The 27,108-nt window shown below is 40.2% G+C and overlaps 2 protein-coding genes and 1 pseudogene across 2 annotated transcripts; all 3 read left to right on the forward strand.

Annotated features, from left to right (window-relative positions):
* The first annotated feature begins 460 nt into the window (after positions 1 to 460).
* On the forward strand, positions 461 to 3,440 carry LOC135553701 (interleukin-21 receptor-like). Its single transcript, XM_064985654.1, has 9 exons — positions 461 to 523; positions 633 to 722; positions 832 to 964; positions 1,102 to 1,295; positions 1,423 to 1,571; positions 1,659 to 1,830; positions 2,031 to 2,127; positions 2,221 to 2,305; positions 2,404 to 3,440. The coding sequence occupies exons 2-9, from the start codon at positions 653 to 655 to the stop codon at positions 2,935 to 2,937; spliced, it is 1,434 nt and encodes a 477-aa protein (XP_064841726.1). The 5' UTR covers positions 461 to 523; positions 633 to 652; the 3' UTR covers positions 2,938 to 3,440.
* A 3,801-nt stretch (positions 3,441 to 7,241) lies between these two features.
* On the forward strand, positions 7,242 to 19,568 carry LOC135554104 (3-phosphoinositide-dependent protein kinase 1-like; annotated as a pseudogene).
* A 477-nt stretch (positions 19,569 to 20,045) lies between these two features.
* Positions 20,046 to 26,532, forward strand: kctd5a (potassium channel tetramerization domain containing 5a). The gene is made up of 6 exons (XM_064986164.1): positions 20,046 to 20,357; positions 21,615 to 21,723; positions 21,947 to 22,038; positions 22,487 to 22,582; positions 23,480 to 23,605; positions 24,245 to 26,532. Exons 1-6 carry the CDS (start codon positions 20,139 to 20,141, stop codon positions 24,272 to 24,274), a joined length of 672 nt encoding a protein of 223 aa, XP_064842236.1. The 5' UTR covers positions 20,046 to 20,138; the 3' UTR covers positions 24,275 to 26,532.
* Positions 26,533 to 27,108: the final 576 nt, after the last annotated feature.

The raw sequence follows: 27,108 nt of genomic DNA on the forward strand, positions 1-27,108 counted from the left end.
CCCCCCCCCCCCATATGTCTATGGTTGCCTAGATTGGTTCTCAATTAGAGGCAGCTGTTTATCGTTGTCTCTGGGAACCATATTTAGGCAGCCATATTCCTTGGGGTATTTCGTGGGTTATTGTCTGTGTTAGTTGCCTGTGTCTGCACTTATCATATATAGCGTCATGTTTGTTTAAGTGTTCTTCGTCTTATTAAAGAAGGTGTCTTCATCTCACGCTGCGCCTTGGTCTCATCCATTCAATGAATGTGACAGTATGACTTATACACCAACACAAAACACCTTTCTTTTTTTGCAAGAGTGCAATGTGAAATAGAAAATATTAGACATATGTTCATAAATGGTATGATGGGTTAATTTGAGCAATTAGATAGTAATCAACTTCGTCACAGAGGCGTGGAGAAGCGAACAGCTTTCATATGATAACAGGATGTGACTTCCTCTCATCACGTTATGATGCTTGACTTCACGCACTCATTCATTTTCTCTGAGAGATGCCCTATCCACAAGACCCACGTACAAGGTAGTATGGACCTTTCTCAGAACTGTTTTCCATTGTGTACTTTCTACATTACGGTAAAATACATAATTTGCACGTTATATATGACTTATGCATGTTTTTCCTGGTTTAGCCCTACAGACTCATGCTAAGATGAAGCTTCTACTGGCACTTTGTGCAGTTTGGAACATCATCCAACTATCAGAGGGCTGTTCTTCTGGAAGTACTGTACAAGATTCCATTGTACTGTCCATTTTGTTCATGTTCAGATTTATGTCCAGGAGTAAAAGATCGTGACATGGGTTGTGATAAAAGGGTGTGTTTCTTCCCAGAAATGACAGATCAACTCGCCTGTGTATCTGATTATTGGCTTACAATTACCTGTACTTTGAACATCACTGACGAGCCTGCAGATGTCAACAACACCCACTACTGGTTGAATTTCATCTGGCCTGATGAAGCTGGGTGAGCCTTATTGTGTGATGATGACGGATTCTTATGTTATGAATCTCTTGGTCCATTGCATGACGTGGAGAGACAAATACGCAACATTAAATGAGAAAAAAATGATTATGCTGAGGATAAATCATTTTTTTCCACAGTAACACATTCAAATGTCCACTGGTGGAGATGGGGGAAAGTTATGGTTGCACATTTGTGGCTGATTTTGATGAGAATGTAAGGTATAACAACGCTTCATTTAATAGCGTGGACTGTTTCAATGTACGTCTTTGTTATAACATTGACTGCCAATCAAACTATGATAACTTGACAGACTTCGAACCATCCAAAAATAGTAAGTTCCCTGTGAAGATTATATTGATTTGCAATTCATGGACAATTCCATTAAATAATTATGATTGTGCAAAATATATTTTTCTATAGCTGACAAATAAGTGTAATGACTAACTCTTTGTCATCAGTTCAACCAACAGCTCCAAGTCATCTCGCTGTCCAGCGGACTTCAGAGGGTTACAAATGCACTTGGCAAAGTGGATATGAACACCATCCTTATTTAACAGAGTTCCATTACCAACTCTGCTTCTACAAATACCATGGCGATAAGGGCGAGGTAAAGTGCATTGTAATAGAAGTCATGCTTTGTCTTGTTAAAGTCAATGGTTGTTTGATTAATTGTTTCCTGGATTTTTTTTTTCAGGTGTTTTGTGTGTCCCCTCAAAACAAATCTATTTTAATTGATAGATCTGGACTTAAGCCAGAAACCACATATGTTCTGAAAGTCAGATCTGAGCTATATAAGTCCTCTGGATATAAAGGACAGTGGAGTCCGTGGAGTGCATTGGTGCAATTGAGGACTGATGCAAAGGAAGGTGGGAGAGATCTGCTTTGGAGACAAACTAGTTAAATCATATACCACGCTTACCTATCTCCTCTTTGTTAGTGTCCCAAAATATGCTATGGAGAAACCATTTAGGCTGCGTTTAGACAGACCAATTAGTGGGAAAAATATTTGAATTTGGCTGCTTCTCTAAACACAGCCATTGATGCATATACTATGTTTCTCCTTCAGCAGAACCAACTATAGTCCTTGTCCTCAGCAAGTTTGTATTTCCAGGTTGTGTGATTGCTGGAGTTCTGTTGTTTGGATTTTACAACCCCACTATAAGGTAACTGTCTTCTTCAGAAACCCATACAAATACTTAAAGCGAGGCTGATTTGGAAGCACACACACAAATCATTTGTAATCATTTGTGTCATAGAATGAAGATAAAATCTTTCTATGATGTGCCAAGCCCAGCCCCTTTATTCCAACCTCTCTACAAAGATTATAACAAACATTTCCAGGTAAAGTCAACTAATTATTTCCCCAAAGGGGTCCTCATAACATCTTCAAAATGGTCCCTAGGATAAAGTTTATACTTGAATATTTTTTTTCCCTATAGGACTGGCTTGAGTCAGAGTGCAATCTGATACCAACATACAAACCAGAAGAGTTCCTGACCATCGATACTTTGATTATTGAGGCCAAACATATAGCAGAGGACCAGGACTGCTCAGCTTCAACACCATATCCCCTAGCACAAGTTCACACTCCCTATGTTGGTCCCTCAGTGATGGACTGGGTCTGCAGTCACAGTCCAAACGGAAATGGTCCAGGGGACATCCCTTACACCCAGCTGCCCTGCTCTCCCCTAGAGCTACAGTTTGGAGCGATGGTCACCTCTTCCTCTCAGGACCCTTCGGTCGCCTGCGAGGGGGACTCTGGATGCGAGGACTTAACACTCAGCCCAGACAGCAGCTTGCCTAATAGTCCTGTATCTAGTGAGCCAGAATGCACCTGTACTGATTTCTGTATCCTACACGAAACCTCTAAAGGTTTTATCCCCACTGTTGTGCCCAAAGAGGTCTCTACTCATCCCTTGAAGAGTTATTGCATAGAGGGACCAGGTAAGGAGGAAACCTGTGTCACTGAGTGAAGTTACCAAATGTTACATCATATGCCAATAGGACAGACAGCCTACCTCTTGGGTTGTGAAAATGTACTGAGCAAGGGGTGTTATAGTCTTTATAATTGCCTAAATGACATAATGTTGTCTTACGATCATTTGCAGTTTCTTATTTGTAATTCTGATGTAGACTTGTGTATACTGTAATGAAGTGTGTTTTGTCTGTTTGAAATAATGTACATTTTTTAATTACTATATCAATTGTGTGATAGCTTAAATAACTATTTTGGACCAGTTCATTTCATAATTTGTATGCGCTGATGGCACTCGAGTCATTGATCCTTCAGTATGTGAGAACCACCAGAGGACGCTGCGACTCAACACTTGCTATTATCTGTTGGAGAAATTGGCGAGGTGCAGTTTCTTGGATGAACAATTTCAGCTATATGTAATATTTCGAAAGTAGTTTAATAATCCTGTAACTACTATGTCCTTTAATTTGTCTTGTATTACATACTTGTTCGCTATTGTAAATAAATTAATACATTGACGTATGGTTTGTGTCGTTTTCTATTTCGCAAAACAGTGGATGAGTAGCAACAATATATATGTATAGCCCACCAATGGTCTTCAACTTGCTTCATCTTTCATTCTTAAGTGCAATTTCAAAACATATGCGCGTGCTACAAATGAACAAGAGTGAAATGTTTTGTTGTGATATGACGTCACGTTTCGGGACATGAACCCAGTATGTAGCTGGCTTGCTTTAGGACTTCCATGTCAGCAAGTAATCACTGGCCAGATAGTGAGTATCTGCCTGTGTTGCATTAACTGTGGTAATGGTGAAAGTCAGGCAATGGTGACCGTATACTACTAACGTTAGCTAGGCAGTTTAGCGTGTGCGGGTAAGATTCACTTTCATGTTCGGTCTAACAGTCAGCAGCTAGCACTGGTACTAGCTAACGTTAGCAATATTTCTACCCTAGCACATCCGTGTGTGCAGATGTCTTCTCCAATGTGTCTTGCAAAGATGTCTAATTGACAGACCAACACTTTTCAAACTGTGGCAGCCCTTGCCGACTAAACTCAACGATGATGGAGTTGAGCAGCGTCTAGTTGTGGGCGGACTGGAGTTCCGAGTTCATTTTTTTTTTTAAATACTACCGATTTCCGCACCCAAAGAATAGTCAGCATTTACAAATGACATTGTCCTGTGTAAATGCGGGCTATTCTTTGGGTGCTGAAATCCGTCGTTTTTGTATAAAAACGTTGTTTTATGTGACGTCGGCTCTGCAGTCTGCCCACGCTAACGTTATTTGGGGCTCAAATAGATCATACATCGTTGAGTTTATTCGGCTAAATCTGTATAGGCCTATGCTTCTGCAGCCATCTCTTTACATTACTGTAATGTTACATCTAGAAGGATTGTTAATTTAACATAACAATTTTGTTGGTTTTGGTTATCTGCTAGGGTATTACCACCGACCTGTGCCATAACGGTCAGAGCTCTTGGCAGAGGATGTAGGCCAGGGTGCCCCAACTGGCAGCCACCCGGCCGAATTTGGCCCACATTTGATTTTATTTGCCCCACCCTCCCAGTGTTCTGAGCAAGATTATTAATTGTTTTTTTTTAAATTGTTGGACATAAAACTGTTAACAAAAACAAATTAGCTCCAAGTTATTTTAATTTAAGAAATCTGTTCCAAAGTATTCCCACACACAATAGCAAGATAGACTGTATTTGATCGTATACAAATGTCAGCAAGGTTTGAAATTATGTTTTAGTCATATATCTGTTTGGGCTTCTTGCGGTCAATTTTTAGTCTACAAATTGTTTGTAATTATGTCTCGGCCCTCTGACCACCCGCACAAGAAAGGAAACTGAATCTCGTTCCCTGATGGAGACTAATTACCCACACACATACAGAAGGCTACAGTCTTCCTGAGAGCTGTAATATTATAATGTCATATAGTACCACAGTCATTATACCCATAAAACCTAGCGGTCAAACAGAGAAATGGTTCCAATTGTTCTTCCACCATTCATCATTCTTCCCATAGAGGATTTTATAGACACTTAAAATCAGGGCTTTGTTTCGTGTAGGCTTACCCTAGCGTGACGTTTTGATAACCGTGTCGATCTCTCTAGGTCTAGGACAGGGTGACTTTTATCAATATATTCGTCTGGATTAACCCCCCAAAATTGAAATGATAATTAGCTGCTAATGTGGCTATCATAAATAACTACAAATGCCATGATGATCAGGGCGAGACTGCCGAATCGAGGCAAAGGTAAGAATCTCTGGATTACCTATCTAATGTTAGTTAAATGAAGTAATTAATAATTTGGCTACGTTTCTTTAAAGTGACAATTCTGTGAACTGTCTTGTGCAAGTTTTAAATTGACCTGTTAGCAAAGGTGTCAGCTAGACACCTTTTAGGGATTTGTAGTTTTGCATGTCTACTTTGCTGCTAATTAGCATTTTTTATTATGAGAGTAAATAGAGCTAAAAAATACACTACCGTTCAATAGTTTGGGGTCACTTAGAAATGTCCTTGTTTTCCATGAAAACATGCATGAAATGAGTTGCACAATGAATAGGAAATATAGTCAAGACATTGACATGGTTATAAATAATGATTTTTAATTGAAATAATAATTGCATCCTTCAAACTTTGCTTTCATCATAGAATCCTCCATTTGCAGCAATTACAGCCTTGCAAAATTTGGCATTCTAGTTGTCAATTTGTTGAGGTAATCTGAAGAGATTTCACCCCATGCTTCCTGAAGCACCTCCCACAAATTGGATTGGCTTGATGGGCACTTCTTACGTATCACACGGTCAAGCTGCTCCCACAACAGCTCAATAGGGTTGGGATCTGGTGACTGTGCTGGCCGCTCCATTATAGACAGAATACCAGCTGACTGCTTCCTCCCTAAATAGTTCTAGCATAGTTTGGAGCTGTGCTTTGGGTCATTGTCCTGTTGTAGGAGGAAATTGACTACAATTAAGCGCCGTCCACAGGGTATGGCATGGCGTTGCTAAATGGAGTGATAGCCCTCCTTCAAGATCCCTTTTACCCTGTACAAATCTCCCACTTTACCATCACCAAAGCACCCCCAGACCATCACATTGCCTCAACCATGCTTGACAGATGGCGTCAAGCACTCCTCCAGCATCTTTTCATTTTTTTCTGCATCTCACGAATGTTCTTTGACCTGAACACCTCAAACTTAGATTTGTCTGTCCATAACACTTTTTTCCAATCATCCTCTGCCCAGTGTCTGTGTTCTTTTGCCCATCTTAATCTTTTATTTTTATTGGCCAGTCTGAGATATGGCGTTTCCTTTGCAACTCTGCCTAGAAGACCAGCATCCCGGAGTCGCCTCTTCACTGTTGACGTTGAGACTGGTGTTTTGCGGATACTATTTAATGAAGCTGCCAGTTGAGGACTTGTGAGGTGTCTGTTTCTCAAACTAGACACTCTAATGTACTCTAATGGACACCTCTTGCGCAGTTGTGCACCAGGGCCTCGCCTCCCACTCCTCTTTCTATTCTGGTTCTAGCCAAATTGTTCTGTGAAGGGAGTAATACACATCGTTGTATGAGATCTTCAGTTTCTTGGCAATTTCTTGCATGGAATAGCCTTCATTTTTCAGAACAAGAATAGACTGACGAGTTTCAGAAGAAAGTTCTTTGTTTCTGGCCATTTTGAGCCTGTAATCGAACCCACAAATGCTGATGCTTCAGATACTCAACTAGTCTAAAGAAGGCCAGTTTTATTGCTTCTTTAATCAGAACAACAGTTTTCAGCTGTGCTAACATAATTGCAAAAGGGTTTTCTAATGATCAATTAGCCTTTTTAAAATAATAAACTTGGATTAGCTAACACAACGTGCCATTGGAACACAGGAGTGATGGTTGCTGATAATGGGCCTCTGTACGCCTATGTAGATATTCCATAAAAAATCTGCCGTTTCAAGCTACAATAGTCATTTACAACATTAACAATGTCTACATTGTATTTCTGATCAATTTGATATTTTAATGGACAATTTTCAAAAACAAGGACATTTCTAAGTGACCCCAAACTTTGGAACGGTAATGTATATATTGATAAAAGTCACCTTGTCCAAGAGAGATTTACATGGTTATCAAAACATCACGTCAGGGTAAGCCTACAAGAAACACAGCCCTTATTTTAAGTGTTTCAAAAAATCCGTTATGGGAAAAATGAATGGTAGAAAACGATTCGAACCATTTCCATGTTTGACCGCTAGGTTTTATGGGTATTATGACACCTCCACTGTGGGGCTCTATGGATAAGCTTGAACACAAACATTTAAAGAAGCTCTCTTTCTCACCTAGGCAAGACGTGTCACAACAGGAAACCACAATGATCTTAATCCGTTCATAAAATAACGTTGTTTAAAAATACAGATTCATGACCTTGTGTTTAAGTTTCCTAGAACACAGGTAATTTACGTTTATTGGCTTGTTTACTGCTTTGGAGGTTAGACTAGGCTATGATTTCCTGTCTCTAGGACAGATGGCTTTGATTGTCCCAGTTAATTATTAACTTTTGTTTTTACAGTAAGAGCTGTTTTCTTCTAAATTGTACATTTCTATGTGCAAAGGGACATACCCTTCTGGTTTCTGTGGTTTATAGTTTTGTCATGGTGTTGTTGGAGCACTGTCTTCTGTGGCAGGTGTCTGGAGTGGAAAGTACCCTACATCAGGGATTATCAACTAGATTCAGTCACAGGCTGTTTTTTCTTCTTTTCTTGAGTGGATGGTCAGGGGGCCGGAAAATAATAACAAATCATTTGTGCACTAGATTCTACTCTGCTGAAATAGTATGTGCATTACACTATTTGCATTCTAAAGGTATAATTCACAGGTAAGACCAATTTCACTATGTATTATTAAGTTTGACATAAACATGATTTAAAAAAAAATATTTTTGTATCTTTGAATAACTTTTAATGGAAGTTTTATGTTTCTTGTTTAGAAATTGTGGGCTCTATTTTCGGCTTGCGCTAAGGAGTTGCAAGTGTCGAAAGCATGTTAGACAGTGTTCGTTTGCAATTTCGTCATGTAAAAACTGGCGCACAATTGATTTATTTATCCAGTCAGTCAATAAATAATTTTATAATACTCGTAGGAAAGGTTTTTATCTTTGGCTCACAATCTGTAGATACTATACGATTAGAAAGGTTCAAAATGTATGTAAAACATCACAGCACAATTGAAAAATATATGGCACTTGGAAACCAAACGAGAGTGGTCTATGGTGATAGGTGGGATGGGCAGAGCGTGGCAGAGGGGTGGGATTAAAGAGTTTAATTTTAGCAATGTATTATTGTTATGTGATCATTTGTAGACTAAAAATGTACCGCAAGAAGCCCAAACATTGAAATTATTATGTTTTATTCAAATATACAGTACCAGTCAAAAGTTTGGTCACACCTACTCATTCAAGGTTTTGTCTTTTTTTTTACTATTTTCTACATTGTAGAATAATAGTGAAGACATCAAAACTATGAAATAACACATACGGGATCATGTGTTAAACAAATATAATAAATATCATATTTGAGATTGTTCAAAGTAGCCAGCCTTTGCCTTGATGACAGCTTTGGATACCCTTGGCGTTCTCTCAACCAGCTTCACCTGGAATACTTTTCCAACAATCTTGAAGGAGTCCCCACATATCCTGAGCACTTGTTGGCTGCTTTTCATTCACTCTGTGGTCGAACTTGTCCCAAACCGTCTTATTTTGGTTGAGGTCGGGTGATTGTGGAGGCCAGGTCATCTGATGCAACACTCCATCACTCTCCTTCTTGGTCAAATAGCCCTTACAAATCCTGGAGGTGTGTTGGGTCATTTTCCTGTTTAAAAACAAATGATAGTCCCACTAAGCGCAAACCAGATGGGATGGAATACCGCTGCAGAATGCTGTAGTAGCCATGCTGGTTAAGTGTGCCTTGAATTCTAAATAAATCAGTGACAGTGTCACCAGCAAAGCACCATCACACCACCTCCTCCATGCTCCACAGTGGAAACCACACATGCGAAGATCCTCCATTCACCTACTCTGCGTCTCACAAAGACACGGCAGTTGGAACCAAAAATCTCAAATTTGGACTCATCAGACCAAAGGACAGATTTCTACCGGTCTAATGTTCATTGCTTGTGTTTCTTGGCCCAAGCAAGTCTTCTTCTTTTTGGTGTCCTCTAGTAGGGGTTTCTTTGCAGCAATTCGACCATGAAGGCCTAATTCACGCAGTCTCCTCTGACAGTCGATGTTGAGATGTGTCTGTTACTTAAACTCAGAGAAGCATTTATTTGGCCTGCAATCTGAGGTGCAGTTAACTCTAATGAACTTATCCTCTGCATCAGAGGTAACTCTGGGTCTTTCTTTCCTGTGGCGGTCCTCATGAGAGCCATTTTCATCATATAGCTTGATGGTTTTTACACTTGAAAAAACTTTCAAAGTGTTCCACATTGACTGACCTTTATTTCTTAAAGTAATGATGGACTGTAATTTCTTTTTGCTTATTTGAGCTGTTCTTGATATAATATGAACTTGGTCTTTTACCAAATAGGGCTATCTTCTGTATGCCACGCCTACCTTGTCACAACACAACTGATTGGCTCAAATGCATTAAGAAGGAAGGAAATTCCAGCAATTAACTTTTTAAAAGTTAATTGAAATGCATTCCAGGTGACTACCTCATGAAGCTGGTTGAGAGAATGTCAAATCAAATCAAATTTTATTTGTCACATACACATGGTTAGCAGATGTTAATGCGAGTGTAGCGAAATGCTTGTGCTTCTAGTTCCGACAATGCAGTAATAACCAACAAGTAATCTAACTAACAATTCCTAAACTACTGTCTTATACACAGTGTAAGGGGATAAAGAATATGTACATGAGGATATATGAATGAGTGATGGTACAGAGCAGCATAGGCAAGATACAGTAGATGGTATCGAGTACAGTATATACAGTGCCTTGCGAAAGTATCCGGCCCCCTTGATCTTTGCGACCTTTTGCCACATTTCAGGCTTCAAACATAAAGATATAAAACTGTATTTTTTTTGTGAAGAATCAACAACAAGTGGGACACAATCATGAAGTGGAACGACATTTATTGGATATTTGAAACCTTTTTAACAAATCAAAAACTGAAAAATTGGGCGTGCAAAATTATTCAGCCCCTTTACTTTCAGTGCAGCAAACTCTCTCCAGAAGTTCAGTGAGGATCTCTGAATGATCCAATGTTGACCTGAATGACTAATGATGATAAATACAATCCACTTGTGTGTAATCAAGTCTCCGTATAAATGCACCTGCACTGTGATAGTCTCAGAGGTCCGTTAAAAGCGCAGAGAGCATCATGAAGAACGAGGAACACACCAGGCAGGTCCGAGATACTGTTGTGAAGAAGTTTAAAGCCGGATTTGGATACAAAAAGATTTCCCAAGCTTTAAACATCCCAAGGAGCACTGTGCAAGCGATAATATTGAAATGGAAGGAGTATCAGACCACTGCAAATCTACCAAGACCTGGCCGTCCCTCTAAACTTTCAGCTCATACAAGGAGAAGACTGATCAGAGATGCAGCCAAGAGGCCCATGATCACTCTGGATGAACTGCAGAGATCTACAGCTGAGGTGGGAGACTGTCCATAGGACAACAATCAGTCGTATATTGCACAAATCTGGCCTTTGTGGAAGAGTGGCAAGAAGAAAGCCATTTCTTAAAGATATCCATAAAAAGTGTTGTTTAAAGTTTGCCACAAGCCACCTGGGAGAAACACCAAACATGTGGAAGAAGGTGCTCTGGTCAGATGAAACCAAAATGGAACTTTTTGGCAACAATGCAAAACGTTATGTTTGGCGTAAAAGCAACACAGATCATCACCCTGACCACACCATACCCACTGTCAAACATGGTGGTGGCAGCCTCATGGTTTGGGCCTGCTTTTCTTCAGCAGGGACAGGGAAAATGGTTAAAATTGATGGGAAGATGGATGGAGCCAAATACAGGACCATTCTGGAAGAAAACCTGATGGAGTCTGCAAAAGACCTGAGACTGGGACGGAGATTTGTCTTCCAACAAGACAATGATCCAAAACATAAAGCAAAATCTACAATGGAATTGTTCAAAAATAAACATATGCAGGTGTTAGAATGGCCAAGTCAAAGTCCAGACCTGAATCCAATCGAGAATCTGTGGAAAGAACTGAAAACTGCTGTTCACAAATGCTCTCCATCCAACCTCACTGAGCTCGAGCTGTTTTGCAAGGAGGAATGGGAAAAAATTTCAGTCTCTCGATGTGCAAAACTGATAGAGACATACCCCAAGCGACTTACAGCTGTAGACGCAGCAAAAGGTGGCGCTACAAAGTATTAACTTAAGGGGGCTGAATAATTTTGCACGCCCAATTTTTCAGTTTTTGATTTGTTAAAAAAGTTTGAAATATCCAATAAATGTCGTTCCACTTCATGATTGTGTCCCACTTGTTGTTGATTCTTCACAAAAAAATACAGTTTTATATCTTTATGTTTGAAGCCTGAAATGTGGCAAAAGGTCGCAAAGTTCAAGGGGGCCGAATACTTTCGCAAGGCACTGTACATATGAGATGAGTATGTAAACAAAGTGGCATAGTTAAAGTGGCTAGTGATACATGTATTACATAAGGATGCAGTCGATGATATAGAGTACAGTATATACGTATGCATATGAGATGAATAATGTAGGGTAAGTAACATTATATAAGGTAGCATTGTTTAAAGTGGCTAGTGATATATTTACATAATTTCCCATCAATTCCCATTATTAAAGTGGCTGGAGTTGAGTCAGTGTCAGTGTGTTGGCAGCAGCCACTCAATGTTAGTGGTGGCTGTTTAACAGTCTGATGGCCTTGAGATAGAAGCTGTTTTTCAGTCTCTCGGTCCCAGCTTTGATGCACCTGTACTGACCTCGCCTTCTGGATGATAGCGGGGTGAACAGGCAGTGGCTCGGGTGGTTGATGTCCTTGATGATCTTTATGGCCTTCCTGTAACATCGGGTGGTGTAGGTGTCCTGGAGGGCAGATAGTTTGCCCCCGGTGATGCGTTGTGCAGACCTCACTACCCTCTGGAGAGCCTTACGGTTGAGGGCGGAAGGCTCTCCAGAGGGTAGTGAGGTCTGTCAAGAGTGTGCAAAGCTGTCATCAAGGTGGCTACTTTGATAAATATAGATTATATATATATTTTTTGTTGTTGAATTTTCACCCCCCCCCCCCTTTTCTCCCAAATTTTGTGGTATCCAATTGTTAGTAGTTACTATCTTGTCTCATCGGGCTCGGGAGAGACGGGCTCGGGAGAGACGAAGGTCGAGAGCCATGCGTCCTCCGAAACACAACCCAACCAAGCCACACTGCTTCTTAACACAGCGTGCATCCGACCCGGAAGCCAGCCACACCAATGTGTCGGAGGAAACACTGTGCACCTAGCAACCTGGTCAGCGTGCACTGCACCCGGCCCGCCACAGGAGTCGCTAGTGCGCGATGAGACAAGGATATCCCTACCGGCCAAACCCTCCCTAACCCGAATGACGCTAGACCAATTGTGCGTCGCCCCATGGACCTCCCGTTCGTGACAGAGCCTGGGCTCGAACCCAGAGTCTCTGGTGGCACAGTTAGCACTGCGATGCAGTGCCTTAGACCACTGTGCCACCTGGGAGGCCTTAAATTATATTTTGATTTGTTTAACACTTTTTTGGTTACTACATGATTCCATATGTGTTATTTCCACAAATATCACGGTGTAGGCCATCATTGTAAACAAACAATTGTTCTTAACTGACTTGCCTAGTTAAATAAAGGTAAAATAAAAAAGCATGGCAGCAACACATTACAACACAGCATGGTAGCAACACAACATGACAACAATGTGGTAGCAAAACAACATGGCAGCAGCACAAAACAGGGTACAAACATTCTTGGGCACAGACAACAGCACAAAGGGGAAGACCGAAGAGACAACAATAGATCACGCAAAGCAGCCACAACTGTCAGTAAGAGTGTCCATATTGAGTCTTTGAATTAAGAGATTGAGATAAATCTGTCCAGTTTGAGTGTTTGTTGCAGCTCGTTCCAGTTGCTAGCTGCAGCGAACTGAAAAGAGGAGCGACCCAGGGATGTGTGTTCTTTGGGGATCTTTGACAGAATTTGTTGTATGTGGAGGATGAGGGCTGCAGTAGATATCTCAGATATTAAAGACCCTTTCTCTCTTGGAGTCTTACTTGAATAATGAAATGGTAATTATAAGGAATTGGAACAGCACCTGTAGTCATGCGTGAAAAAAAACATAAACAAGAACTCTCCCTGTGCGGAAGCAGCACGCTAGTTTATCAGCTGTGGGTTACTCGCTGTATGGTGGTTTTCTTTGTGTGTGTGTGTGTGTGTGTGTGTGAGAGAGAGAGGGGAGGGAAAGTGTGGTGTAGCTTTGTTTTTTTGTTATGTGACTGTTGTTTTTCTGTCTCTGTACATCCTTTAAGGTATGATGCCGTTCCTATTCTGTCCAGCATCATCCTGTATTCCTCCCCTCCACCTTCTATGGTAAGAATCAACTGGACTCCAGTTTGTTCCTCCACCTAGGAATGGAGGGCCCTCAAGCCTCCCCAACGCTTGGAAAGCAGCCAGAGGACTTCAAATTTGGTAGAATTCTAGGAGAAGGCTCCTATTCAACAGTAAGTCCTCATACATTTTCTATGGTGTTGTATTTTGTGTGTGGGGCTTACAGATTACAGTAACAGTCATATTAATTACTTTTATTTTCAATTGTTGGTAAAGGGTTGATAGATTGTTAGACAAATATATTTGTTGATTGCAAACTTGTTTCAGGTTGTGCTGGCAAGAGAACAGGCCACAGGGAAGGAATATGCTAGTAAGACACTACAAATTTGTTTTCTCTTGTTGCATGATGCTGATGATCCTCAAGTGGCATTCAAATGACTGTCCTGGATTCTGCTTATAACTTAAATGCATTTTTGCTGAACAATAATGCTCTTTGAAGGGAGGAAACTGGAATTTGATTCAGTCATAAACACAGAGTGAAGCATATCGGTTTGAATTGTGTTTCAGTGAAGATTCTGGAGAAGGTGCACATCCGGAAGGAGAACAAGGCACATTGCGTGACGCGAGAGAGGGATATCATGTCAAGCTTAGACCATCCATTTATCGTCAAGCTCTACTTCACATTTCAAGATGCGAAAAGGTTGTGTATCCTTTGAAATGATCAGAACATGGGCTACTTTAAGATTTCTACATAATAATATCTGGCCTCATCTATTTTGTGATCTTAGTACCATTATCCTTAACGGCCTCCTGTTAGATTTTGGCATAAGCTATGCAAGAAATGGGGAATTACTGAAATACATTCGCAAAATAGGCTCCTTCGATGAGACGTGCACTAGATTCTACTCTGCTGAAATAGTATGTGCATTACAGTATTTGCATTCTAAAGGCATAATTCACAGGTAAGACCAATTACACAATGTATTATTAAGTTTGACAAACGTTCATTTATTTGATATTGTTGTATAATTTTTTTTAATGGACGTTTTATAATGTTCCTTGATTAGAAATTGTGGGTTCTATTTTCGGCTGCCGCTAAGGAGGCGCAAGTGCCAAACGCCCGTTAGTTTGCAATGTCGTCATGTAAGAACTGCCACACTGGCATTTTCTAGACCTAATGCCAGGTTTGGCAATTTACCTGACTAACATCAGTTCGCTTGCGCTGAGTAAACATTTGAGTTTTTGCCCTCTGCATTTTCATTATTCACAATACACATACTTGCATACTATATAAGCATTTATGAGAATCTGCCGAGCACATAGGTAACGATACAATCGACAGGAGCCTAGTATTTTGTATAGACGTGCAAATGCTATGGGTTAAGACACTTGAATTGAAAATATACTGCGCATCCTAAAACACACACACATATGCCTACCTGCGTACTTCATTTCACTTGTTCCAAGTATTGATCCCCAGCTCCAAAGAGTGCCTCTCAACTGGTTACCAAAGACGCACTCCTCCAAACATATTTAAATGATTCAGTCCTATAATGCAGTATCAATGGTAGGCCTAAGCTATATTTCGCTTATTGAGGACGTGCCTCACACATACAATACAATACAATTTACAGGAGCCTAGTATTTTCTTTTATTGAGGAAAAGTTTGACGCATAAAGACATATAAGCTAGGCTCATTGAAACCAATTAAAACAATGTTGACTTCCAACACTCCAAACAGGCTATTGAGCTCGTTACTGTAGCCTATGCTATTTAATAAACTTTAGTATCAATCCAAAATGGACCAGGACGAAAGAATATTCTGTGCCTCCAGCCGAATTGGAAGTGATGACAACACAGACTGTCAATAACCAACCGAACTTGGGACAAACGCATGCCGTATTAAGCCATGGAACGCATTGATTGGTCAGTGAGTGGCCAAGCCCTCGTCACACCTACAACTTGTTCATTCTTCAAAACCCAGCCCTTTTGCGCAACTGCAAGCTATTGTAGTTATAATTCCGGCTGTGAAAATGGCAAAAATATTTCTAACACATCACTGAACCTATTGCGCTATAGCCAGCGCTTAGATTTACCACTGCATTGGGTTTGTTAAAATGTCATGATATGAATTCTATTTGATGGTTTTAAGTGGTGTGGCCTTTTCTTTACAGGGACCTCAAACCAGAGAATATTTTACTGAATGAGGACATGCACATTCAAATAACAGACTTTGGAACTGCAAAACAACTCTCATCAGATAGTACACAAAGTAATTTAACACATAATGCTTTGTCTTTGTGTAATTTTCCTCCAGTTTGTTGATAGACTAAGTACAGTACATTGGTTTGTTTACCCCTTATCATATTGCCTTTAACTTATCTATCTATACCTCTCTAAAGGCTAACAAAATTGTTTTTGTAATTTATAGGAACATGCACAATGGTCTCTATGGGCTTCATAGATATGGAGGCAAATTATAGCAAATTGCTAGTTATACAGTGCTCAGAATATAATTTTAATAGGTCAATAGTGCCATTTTAAGCACAATTGAGTAAAGACATCTTCAGTGAAGGTACCAAATGTGTCATGTGAATAATTTGTCCATACTTATAGTTCATATGATTTTCTTTTGCAGACAGAGCAAACTCCTTTGTTGGAACAGCTGAGTATGTTTCTCCAGAACTACTCACTCAGAAATCTGCCTGCAAAAGGTAGTTTCACTTGAATTCATTCAGTACCCTGATTTGAATCCAATATTCAAGTTATCTGTGTAGTTCTCTGTTACTGTATCACTTCTAGCCTCGCTTGCCATGCTTTATGCAGCCGGGAACAAGACTGGTGTATTTCTGGCCATGTTCACATCACTACGATAAAACCCAACACTGAAAGAAGTTACCCGAATCTGTCATGTTTTCTGGTGTCTTTTAGCTCTGACCTTTGGGGTTTAGGCTGTATCATCTACCAGTTGGTAGCAGGATTACCGCCATTTAGAGCTGGGTAAGTTGCGTATCATACATAAATTATTTTCCTTTTATTCAGGTAAAGGTGAATTCACCAATTTGTAAGTCGCTCTGGATAAGAGCGTCTGCTAAATGACTTAAATGTAAATGTAAAATATTTGAGAAGTGTCATTGTCAGGGGCTTTGCAGAAGCACACTTTGTGATTTGGTAAACAATGTAGTCTATTTGTTATCGCTGTCTGACAGTGTGTGAAATAACAGGAAGTTATGGCTGTGATGTTTATGACTTGTTTGTGTATTGAGTGCCTGGAGGCTTGAAGAAACCCCAGTCACTCTGTCACATGGCAGCAGCTTCATGGTTCAACTACAAACCAACACATTTACCTCAAAGCCCTTTCAAAGCCAAGTACAGTGACAGTTGTGTATACTGTATGTGTCTTCCACTTCCAGGCAATCAAGCCCCATAGAAGACATCAATATGACACAAGTCCTAAAATGTGCCTTGCACTCTCATATGATCTTCTGTCTGTCCATGTGGTTGATGGTGTTATTTGCTCACCAGGAATGACTACCTGAAATTCCAGAAGATTATTAAACTGGAGTATGAATTTCCTGATAAATTCTTTCCTAATGCGAAGGATCTAGTGGAACGGCTTCTGGTGAGTCTAATCATACGAATTATTAAAATACATTCGGATGTTGTTCCTCAGTTCCATACTAAGACCCAATGAGTGTCATTATTAACTAAGCATTGCTTTATTTTTTGTGGTAGTGCTTGGATCCCTCCAACCGATTAGGTTGTGAGGAGATGGGTGGGTACAACCCTCTCAGAGCCCATTTTTTCTTTGAGGCCATCACATGGGAGAACCTTCACCTACAGACACCCCCCAAACTCACCCCCTACCTGCCAGCCATGGCTGAGGATGATGAGGACTATTATGGAAATGTAGGTTTTCCCCTCTTGACATATTACGATTAAAGGTTGACACAAACCCTTGTTGACATTGTTTCCCCAATATGTCAAATTGGTGTGTCCTTGTTTTATAATCTGTACTGAAAACACCCTGATCATGATGTGGTTCCATCCACAGTATGATGACCTCCTCAGCCAGTTCAGCAACATGCAGGTTGTCCAGTCCAGCTCCTTTCAACCACTGTTTGTGGCCAACCCCAGTCCCATCCCCAACTCCAACCCCGCACAAAGGCCCAACAGCAACATCGAGCAGTACATTCATGACCTGGACAACAACTCCTTTGAGTTGGACCTGCAGTTTTCCACTGAGGTGAAGCAGCTATTGCTTGAGAAGCAGACAAGCAGAAACCCCTGGTAGGCCTGCAGCGACGTACTCGTGAGCAAAACATGTTTTTGTGGACAGAGTGTCAGAAGACTGATTAACTGTCAATATTATCTCACCATAATATTGACACATACTGTAGTTGATGATCTCATGCTCATCTGTTGGGATTCCTATGTTTACTTACAATATTTACACAATTATATGTTTGATATCTTGTAAACATGAAGCACTTTACCTAAAGACAATACAACGGCAACAATAATATGATATACTGTGAACTGTATCAAGAAAGATTTGGGGAATTCACTTTTTTTATGTATTAAGGAATCAGTTTGTGGAGAATAATTTGATCCTCAAGATGGGACCAGTGGACAAAAGGAAAGTAAGGATTTATGTAATCCTAAATTACTGTGCAGTAATGTTATATTTTTCAGTTTGAAGAAGGGGAGTGAATGTCTTGATACTGTACTCTTCCAACACTAAAGCAACATACTGCCCTCCTCTGGCGGCAGTTTTCAATTTCTGCCAGGAATCAATTTGGGACATCTTGAACCATACTGACTTTACCTACAGGCAATGGATTTATTTTTTATATCTGAGAATCACTCTCTGCTTTTACAGGGTCTGTTTGCACGTCGGCGCCAGCTATTGTTGACCGAGGGACCACACCTTTACTATGTGGACCCAGTTAACAAGGTTTTGAAAGGAGAGATCCCCTGGTCCCCCGCACTGCGCCCAGAGGCCAAGAACTTCAAGACCTTCTTTGTCCATACAGTAATGAATTAGTCTATTGAAATGAATAGCTCAACTTTAGCTAACAAAACTCACTTTATAAAACTATCAGTAACAGTGACCTATCCTCCTCTTTGCAGCCTAACAGAACATACTATCTGATGGACCCGTGCGGGAATGCTGACAAATGGTGCAACAAAATTCAAGAAGTGTGGCAAAAGATCTATAACACGCATTTTAACTCATGCATGTAGGTTGGGTACACTATCTTTTGAAGACAGGTCTTACCCTGTAATGACAGGAGACAGGGAATGAAGGTGTTAATTCATAAATGATGAAAACACCTAGCTGTAATGTAGCTTACAAGTCGTATTCCCTATTACTCCACACATTTGATTTCTTGTAGGGCAGCAGGTTCAGGGCATGTTCCATTGTAATGCAGAATTTGATAGATTCAGTTGGAGCTAAAGCCATTCTGGTATAGAAAGGACCTATTATTCAAGGAAGTAGAATGGCTATTGCAACTATTCTAACTGATGATTTGTTAGGCTTGGATGGCCTCATGTCTGACATGGTGGCCTTGGTACTCTTAAACTATTTGTCTTCTATAGCAGAGAATAAACTTTGGTCAAACCACATGGGCTGGTGCTGCTTTAAAAATTAGGAGTTGACTTAGATGTTGGTTGAACTGTTCATCAAAATTGCAAAGGAGAATGTTGTAGCCTGTTTTTGACTGTTCTCATTTCTGGGAGAAGTTGATTGTAAATGTTAGACAGATATTTTGTTTGTCTATTCTACTGAACATTGCTGTGATTTACAAAATGGGATGCAAGTAAAGTGTAAGATGTATATTTTGTATTTGTTTTAGGCTTCTATCCTTTGCTGATTAATCGTCATGTTATCCAAACAGTTCAAATGTGGTAATCATTTGGATAATGTCCTGGGTTCATGTTTACATAATTTAAATGTAAATCAATTGAATGTAAATAGTTGATAATGGTAAATTATGATATTTTGCTACTATTCGTTGTAATCTATATTTTATTTATGGATGGTGACATGGTTATATTTTACATAAATATATGTTGGCCTGGCCTATTTTGTTGTGTGCAAGTTTCAAATGGTTAATTGGAAGAATGCAGCATATATATATATATATATATATAAGGTGGCTTGGTAATAAAAGCATGTGGGATATTGGCAAACGTCCTGTATTTATTTATACATAGTTTGGGTGAAGGTTCAGTATGATTATTTGGGGACCAAACCTTTTTTTGAAGTCATGAAGTTCCAACTGCAAAAATGATTATTATGAGAAGGATGCAGGGAGTGGTCATCACAAGCTTCAGTAGCTACAAAGTTATAAACCCCGCCCATTTCTACAATTTATTATCTTAAAATGTTATTTTAAAGTTAAGCTTAACTTTAACCACACTGCTAAACTTATGCCTGACCCTAACCTTCAATTAAGAAGAAATAAAATATTTGTAGCCAATTTTGACTGTGGAATCTGACGGATGTATAATACAAACTGGAAACCGGTGGGTGGGGGTTGTCAAACTTTGATTACCGTACTTCATGACTATGCCTTGCCCAGTTTCCCGGCCCGCTTCAACTCAGTTCCTGTAACTTTAGCTAGCGACGCAACCAGGTTCAAGGAGCTGGGATGGCGGAGAAGAGCCCTGACTCCAGCGGCTCAGTTGACCAGCGTCCCGCCCTGTCTCCGGAACAGAGAATGCAGTCACCTGGGATCGGGGCATCCAAATGGGTCCGTCTGAATGTCGGTGGGACATACTTTCTCACAACGAGACAAACGTTGTGCCGAGACTCAAAATCGTTCCTGTACCGTCTGTGCCAGGCCGACCCCGACCTCGACTCTGACAAGGTACGGATATCTGTCTAGCTAGCTAACGTTACTAGCTAGTTGGCTAATGTTAACTAGCTAACCTTTGTCTGTTTTACACATCATGTGAATGTTCTAACGTTAACTTACTAGCTAGCATATCCAGACCAATTTACTAACTAGTTAGCTAAATATTTTCGTTGTTTAGCCAGGAAGTAAGCCAAGCGGATAGCTAGTTCAGCTGGCCAACGTTAACTCCCAAAGAACTTGACTAACTAGCTAAATAACGTTAGTTTGTTTTGCTGTTTTTAATCTGGATAACCCTCCTGACTACAGATCTACAGTAGCTAACTAACAAATATTCATTTGGAATACAGCACGTTTCTACTCGTACTAAGATAACATTCGTGTATATAGTACAGTACTAGTATCTGTCAGCTCGCTAACAGGCAAGTTAGTTATCCAGCCAACCACAAACTGTTACTGTAACCATCTAGCTGGTGAATATCAGAATAACGCCTACACGCAAATGGACCATAGAATACATTGTTGACAAAACCAATAAATTGTGTGTATAATTTTGTTGTTGTAAATAATTGGGCTTATAATTTACAATTGTGCAAATGAGCCCCCCCCCCCCCCTCCCTCTGGAAAAGAAGCGTTGCCCCTGTAAGAGAAAGTATGATAATCCACATGTTGAAAGTGTTTACCATCCTGATTTCCAACCCTCAAAGGTCACCATGCATCATTTAACAGGAGGATGGCATTTAAAAGCTGGCAAAAGACCTTACAAGACAAGTTGGCTCGGTCATACAGGTGCATTTGCAATGAGTCTTGGGCTCTGAAAGATTCACAGTATCCCAGCAGAATAGTTTCATCCCGTAGTTATCTAGGATATTTACGAAACGATGCTGATTAGCATTCCTCATTTCAATTTGAGGTGAAAGTCTCCAATGTCTGTAATCTTCATGTGTCCAATGTAATGTGGTAAGGAGATGTATCTCTGCCCTCTGTATTGATTCTTGCTAATGATGGTGTGTGTGTGAAGGCTGGAGCAAGGCAGCTGTGGTGATTCTTCGGGGATAATGAGACCTGCTAAATGTCAGTTACCCCATGTTGGCGCTGCTCCAAGCTCCGGACACAGTGCTGTTGTATCCATGGATTGGCTATGGGCTTATTATGCGATTGTACAGTTCTGTTTCGATGTTTGTCACTGTACAAAAATCGTCAATGGTATCTCCCCTGATTTTGTTATTGATAATCTTCTTTTCCCATTGTTATCGACTTCTCTTTCTTCAGGATGAAACGGGTGCCTATTTGATAGACCGGGACCCTACGTACTTTGGTCCAGTGCTCAACTACCTGAGGCATGGAAAACTGGTACTCAATAGAGGCCTTGCTGAGGAAGGTATGATGATAATGTCTTGGGGATATTCTAAGATATGCTGAGACATGTCTGAAGAGTTGTGCCATTCTGTCATCTTTGTTGTCGTTTCTTTTTCGCTCCAACACGTCACACGCTAACAATCACACGTTACATTTAAAACCACAGCAGTTCTCATTAGCATACATAGTTGTTTTCAATGATTGGGGTTTTAATAACTGGTTAAATACATTCTGTTCCCCTCAAGGTGTACTGGAAGAGGCTGAATTCTACAATATCCCTTCTTTGATCAGGCTAATTAAAGACAAAATCAGGGAGAGGGACTGCAAAACAGTTCAGGTGTGTGGGCTTGACTAAAATTGCCATTGCTATCTGGGTGATTTCTTTCTTCCCTGAGACTGTCCTGTTGTAATCACTAATACAGAGCTCTGGATATTAGAGGGGGCAGTGGGGTGGCCTTGGGGCCTCTAAGGTCCTCTAACTACTGGCCAGAGGCACATCCTTGGCAAGCTCCTTCCCTCCCAAGGATCACCTCTGTTTACATGGTCTATCACTGCAATGACTCTGGGCACAAGCTCCACTTAAGCTACTGGGATTTCCAGGTCTTGTTGATTTATTGGCATTAGTCCATAGTCTCCTGACCCTTGCCAGGTAGATGAGGTCAGGAATTGGCACATACCGGCTATGCTTTGCTCTGGGGGGGGATGGGAGATTCATATGAAGCCTATTGAGAGCACTTACTGCTCTGTTGCATGTGAATTAACATTGCCTCTTTTTCTCTCTACAGCTCCCTATAAAACATGTCTACAGAGTCTTGCAGTGCCAAGAAGAGGAGCTAACACAAATGGTTTCCACCATGTCAGATGGTTGGAAGTTTGAGCAGGTAATTATCTTGAAAGGAAGAGATTGGGGAGTGTTCTGCCTCCTATTTTCAGAAATGTTCCTCTCGGCTGCACTTTGACTTGTGTTGGTTGATTTACTGTCCACGGATGATGCTGAGTTCAGTGTTTAACATAAATACTATAATCGTCTTCATTTGTAGTCCTTGTGAAATAAAAACCTTGCCGCATAATTTGGTTACACAGCTGCTATTGTGGTACCTTATTTATTTTTTGTGAAAGTCTGAATCGTCTGACCATCCGCGAAAGGCGCTATGGTTGTCTGGTTCAAATAGACACTGGTTTCTGTTAGAGGCCAGGTTGCGAGAGTTACATTTTGTCTGATGTTTATGGAACAGCAGATAAAGGGGTTGTTGCTGTTTCTGCTCATCCAAGAGGACACCCTGTACTAGGTGCATTTCTCTAGACTTGCAGGGTGTTGTGAGTTCTCTCTGAGGGGAAGACCCTGAGTGGGCTCAGGCTGCTACTCACGTTTCCTTTTTTGGGAGCCAGCAATGTGACAGAATGTTAGGCATTCTGCTCGTGGCAGCTTTGTGAAAATGTGAACCTACTGTATAGTGTAGTCTGTTTATTTGAATTAGCTACCACTTTAATGACAGATTTCACCCTGTGGTCTAATCAAAGGGATACTAAACTTTTAATGAGCAATGTAACAGCTCAAAGTGCTCAGGTGTCCGTGATAAGTCAGTGTTTACCTTTTGCATAAAAAAAAAAGATCCTTAAGGAGAATAGAAATTGTCTACTGCAATCTGTTACATTGTTTTGACTGTGCCTGGCAAGCTGTTGGACATATTAGATTTCCCATGTGTGCATGCTTTCTGTAGTCCCTTAGAAACATTTCCCTTCTCATTGGTCCCCCCCCCCCTTTTTTTCTCCCTCAGTTGGTCAGTATTGGCTCCTCATATAACTATGGAAACGAAGACCAGGCAGAGTTCCTGTGTGTTGTCTCTAAGGAGCTACATAACCAATCATATGGTACAAGCAGTGAACCAAGTGAAAAGGCCAAGGTGAGTATCCCAGCACTGCAACAAAAACATCTTTCATCATTGTCCTGACCATTGTTACAACCATGTATTGTGAGTTACACCAAGTTTGGTATACATGTTGTCTCACATGGCTGTGTCTCATATAAATGGACGCATAATTTTTTTATTGGTCATGGATGCTGCAATTCCTTTCTCTGCATGCTGCATTTTCTGCAGAGGACAAGTACAAGGATGGTTAGAAACATTTTGCCAATGAATGTATCTACCTTTGAATGTAAGGGGACAATGGGTGAGATTTTGCTTAGACCCCTGCCATTGTGGCCTTAAACCTTTCTCCAAGAGCCCCTTCATCCCTATGAGCCCATTACCTGGAGAGCATCCCGCTGATCATTATCGAGATGAGAATAATGCCTCAATAATGATTTAAACTACGTTAATATTTAATGACCTCCTGTCACTAGCTTCTGCAGTTCATGGAATTCTCCATAGGCTTAGTCTCCCCGCTTTCCAGTCTCCTGGTTAAAAAAAAATTGCAAATTGTAGGCTTCTTCCTGCCTGTTAAATGCTACCTCATAGTACTTTTTTCTCAAAGGTTTTCTGGAACATCTGTTGAAATAGGCCTTAACGTCTTATTTTGACTCTGACCATTTTCTTTTGCAGATTCTTCAAGAACAAGGCTCTCGAATGTGAAGAGACTGTTCAGTCCTTAGGATTGCGTCCTACTATGATGTCCAGATATAAAGACACAAACGACGTCACATTCTGAGGAGCGTTATGGCACGCTGAAGAAGCTGGCTAACTGCAGTCTACACATTGTACACACCATTTTTCTTTTCAGACATCAAATCAAAATGTGCAAAACGATAGCATTACTCAGTTTTTGGGCCTACATAGTAAAACAGGACTGTAGATTTTCACACAGAGAGAAGGGCCTTCTCACTTATCATATTGTCCGCAGCATTTATACTTGGTCCATCATTTACTCAGGGTCTCTAATAGTGTTTTGGAAGATGCATTGGGTGTGCACTGTCTGGTGGGACATTATTTCAAACATCTGTGCGTACCACATTATGCCAGTCCTTCACATGCAAAAATCAAACTTAATCAAAATTAATTGGAAAGCATGTTTTAAAAGTTAAATATTTAAGACTATTTATATGGAGTTGTATAGATTCATACTGTCTTGTTAGAGGCGAAGACTGTATTGGAAGTTTATTTATTTTTTTACATATCTTTAAACTGATTATTTATGTCCCTTTCCAAATATCCCTTCAACCTGCACATTATCATTTTTTTTTTGGAAGGAGGACATTCTTATAACTACTTCTACCAGGGTTGTATGATAATGAGGTTGAAGTGATGTTAGGGAATGCCAGATGTTAAAGGACTAAAACTTGTCTTCCATCCCCGGACTCTGGTGTGTTTTAGTTGGGTTACCTGTTAGGCAGCCACTGTGGAACTGGAACACATTGTTATATTTTAGAGGACATTATACCTAGAGCCATTTGATAGGCACATTTTTTTCACATTGACATGTGACTTATCAGCTGGTGTTGCGAAGGGCCTGTTTTCCATTTTACGTGAGAAAGAAAAGCATTTTTGTCCCTTGCATGAATTAGTTCATATCTGCTTGTTTGTGTGTATACACAATCCTTACGCTTCTGCGGTTTGACTATATTGAGCTTTGACAGGGCTGTATACCAAGCAAAATTACACCAAACTGGCAGTTTTCAATCATACAAGTCCTAAGCTAAGATGCTTTGGTCATGTATTGATGAAAATATTGGATATTATAATATGTAGTCATTACCATGGTTGAATTTGTAGATGGTTGAGCTACTTATTGAATACATTAACATTGTCAGTATATGAAAACATTTCTTTTGGGAAAATGTTGCCTTTGTTCAATGACCAAATCAACATTGAATTTCAACTTTAATCTGAATTTCTTTTGTCGGGGATAAGGAAATTTGGTAGTCTACATGCATATCTATGAGGAGTTGTACGTAGAGAAAGTATAATAATATTCAGATGTGTTATTAGTGTATGCTTTTTCTTCCTAGCACACACACACACACACACACACACACACACACACAGGGCTTTAACTAGTGGAATACAAGCTATAATCTCTGTAAAGGTCAATTGGACCCCTCCTGTTGCCTGATCAAGGTAAAGTTTACATGTCTAGTGTTTTATAATCCGGATCTTACTTACCTTGCCATTTTGACACAATGCTCTAATTTGGCTGGTTTAAACATCTGTATATTACTGTGTTTACATATCCCAGATACGCAGGTAGTTGCTGTCAGCCATTTATCTAGTACGCAAACGGATAGTTTTCCAACATTTCTGTGGACAGTTTTTCTTGGTCACTGAGTTGTCTTGTGGTGATAAGTGCCTCTGATGCTTCACAGTGCATGTGAAATCTTGCAGTGATGCCCATAACCACAAGGGCTCACTGCTTGTGTTCACCCTGCAGTGACCGTGAAGACATTCTGAACAGTGTGGGCCATGAGTGTCTAGTGTGGTGTCCTTTGACTGCAGATTCTTAAACACAGAAGGGGGTGTCAGCCATTGTATGCATGGCCTGATGCGCCTTCCACCATGCCCTCAGCTCTGTAGGACACCACTTCAATCCACTGTGACACTTCAGCTCCTGTTTGACTGTTATTTTCTAGAATGCTTATCAAGACACACGTGATCCCTCTGAGGCCGCTATGGGTTTCTAAAGGGACATTGTTCCAGTTTTCTGTTAAATGTATTTTAAAAATGAACAGAGGCAGACAATTGTTATTTGATCACTGCTGTTCAAATATATTAGTATCAAATGCTTTATATTTTTTATGCTTACTGTGTGTATATATAGCATGTTTTGACTGGGGATAATGGAAATTATGGTGATGCTAGATCTGGTGGATTTAATCAATAAATGGTAATGAAGTCAACTCTTGTATTGTATTTGAACAAACTTGCAGAGCCATAGAGAAATAACCACATGGCTCTGTCATCAATATGTTAGATGTACTGTATAGAGCACGGGTGCACTTGAAAGGAAATATGGTAATAACTAAACATCTTTAGACACTGGTAGGCCATCATTGTAAATAAGAATTAGTTCTTAACTGACTTACCTAGTTAGATAAATATCAAATGACAGACTCAAGTTTGGTCCATCACAGAGTTAAATCATATTGAGCTACTGTACAGTATGAAGATGGGCAGAAACTGCTACTCATAGAGCCCCAAAGTGGAGGTGTCATAATACCTGTTAAACCGATAAATGGTTCCAATTGATTTTTCTATTCATTTTCCTATATGGAAATTTAGAATCAAAACAAGGGCTGTGTTTTGAAAAGGCTTACCCTGGTGTGACGTTCTGATAACAATATAAATCTCAGATAAGGTGACTTTCATCAATATATTCAGCATTATTTTCTCTCAGATCTGGAAAAAAATGCTAATTAGCATTAAAGTAGACATGCAAGACTACAAATCCCAGCAAGCTCCTGCACGTCATTTCT

Source organism: Oncorhynchus masou, chromosome 14, assembly GCF_036934945.1.
Source record: "Oncorhynchus masou masou isolate Uvic2021 chromosome 14, UVic_Omas_1.1, whole genome shotgun sequence".
Classification (NCBI taxonomy): domain Eukaryota; kingdom Metazoa; phylum Chordata; class Actinopteri; order Salmoniformes; family Salmonidae; genus Oncorhynchus; species Oncorhynchus masou.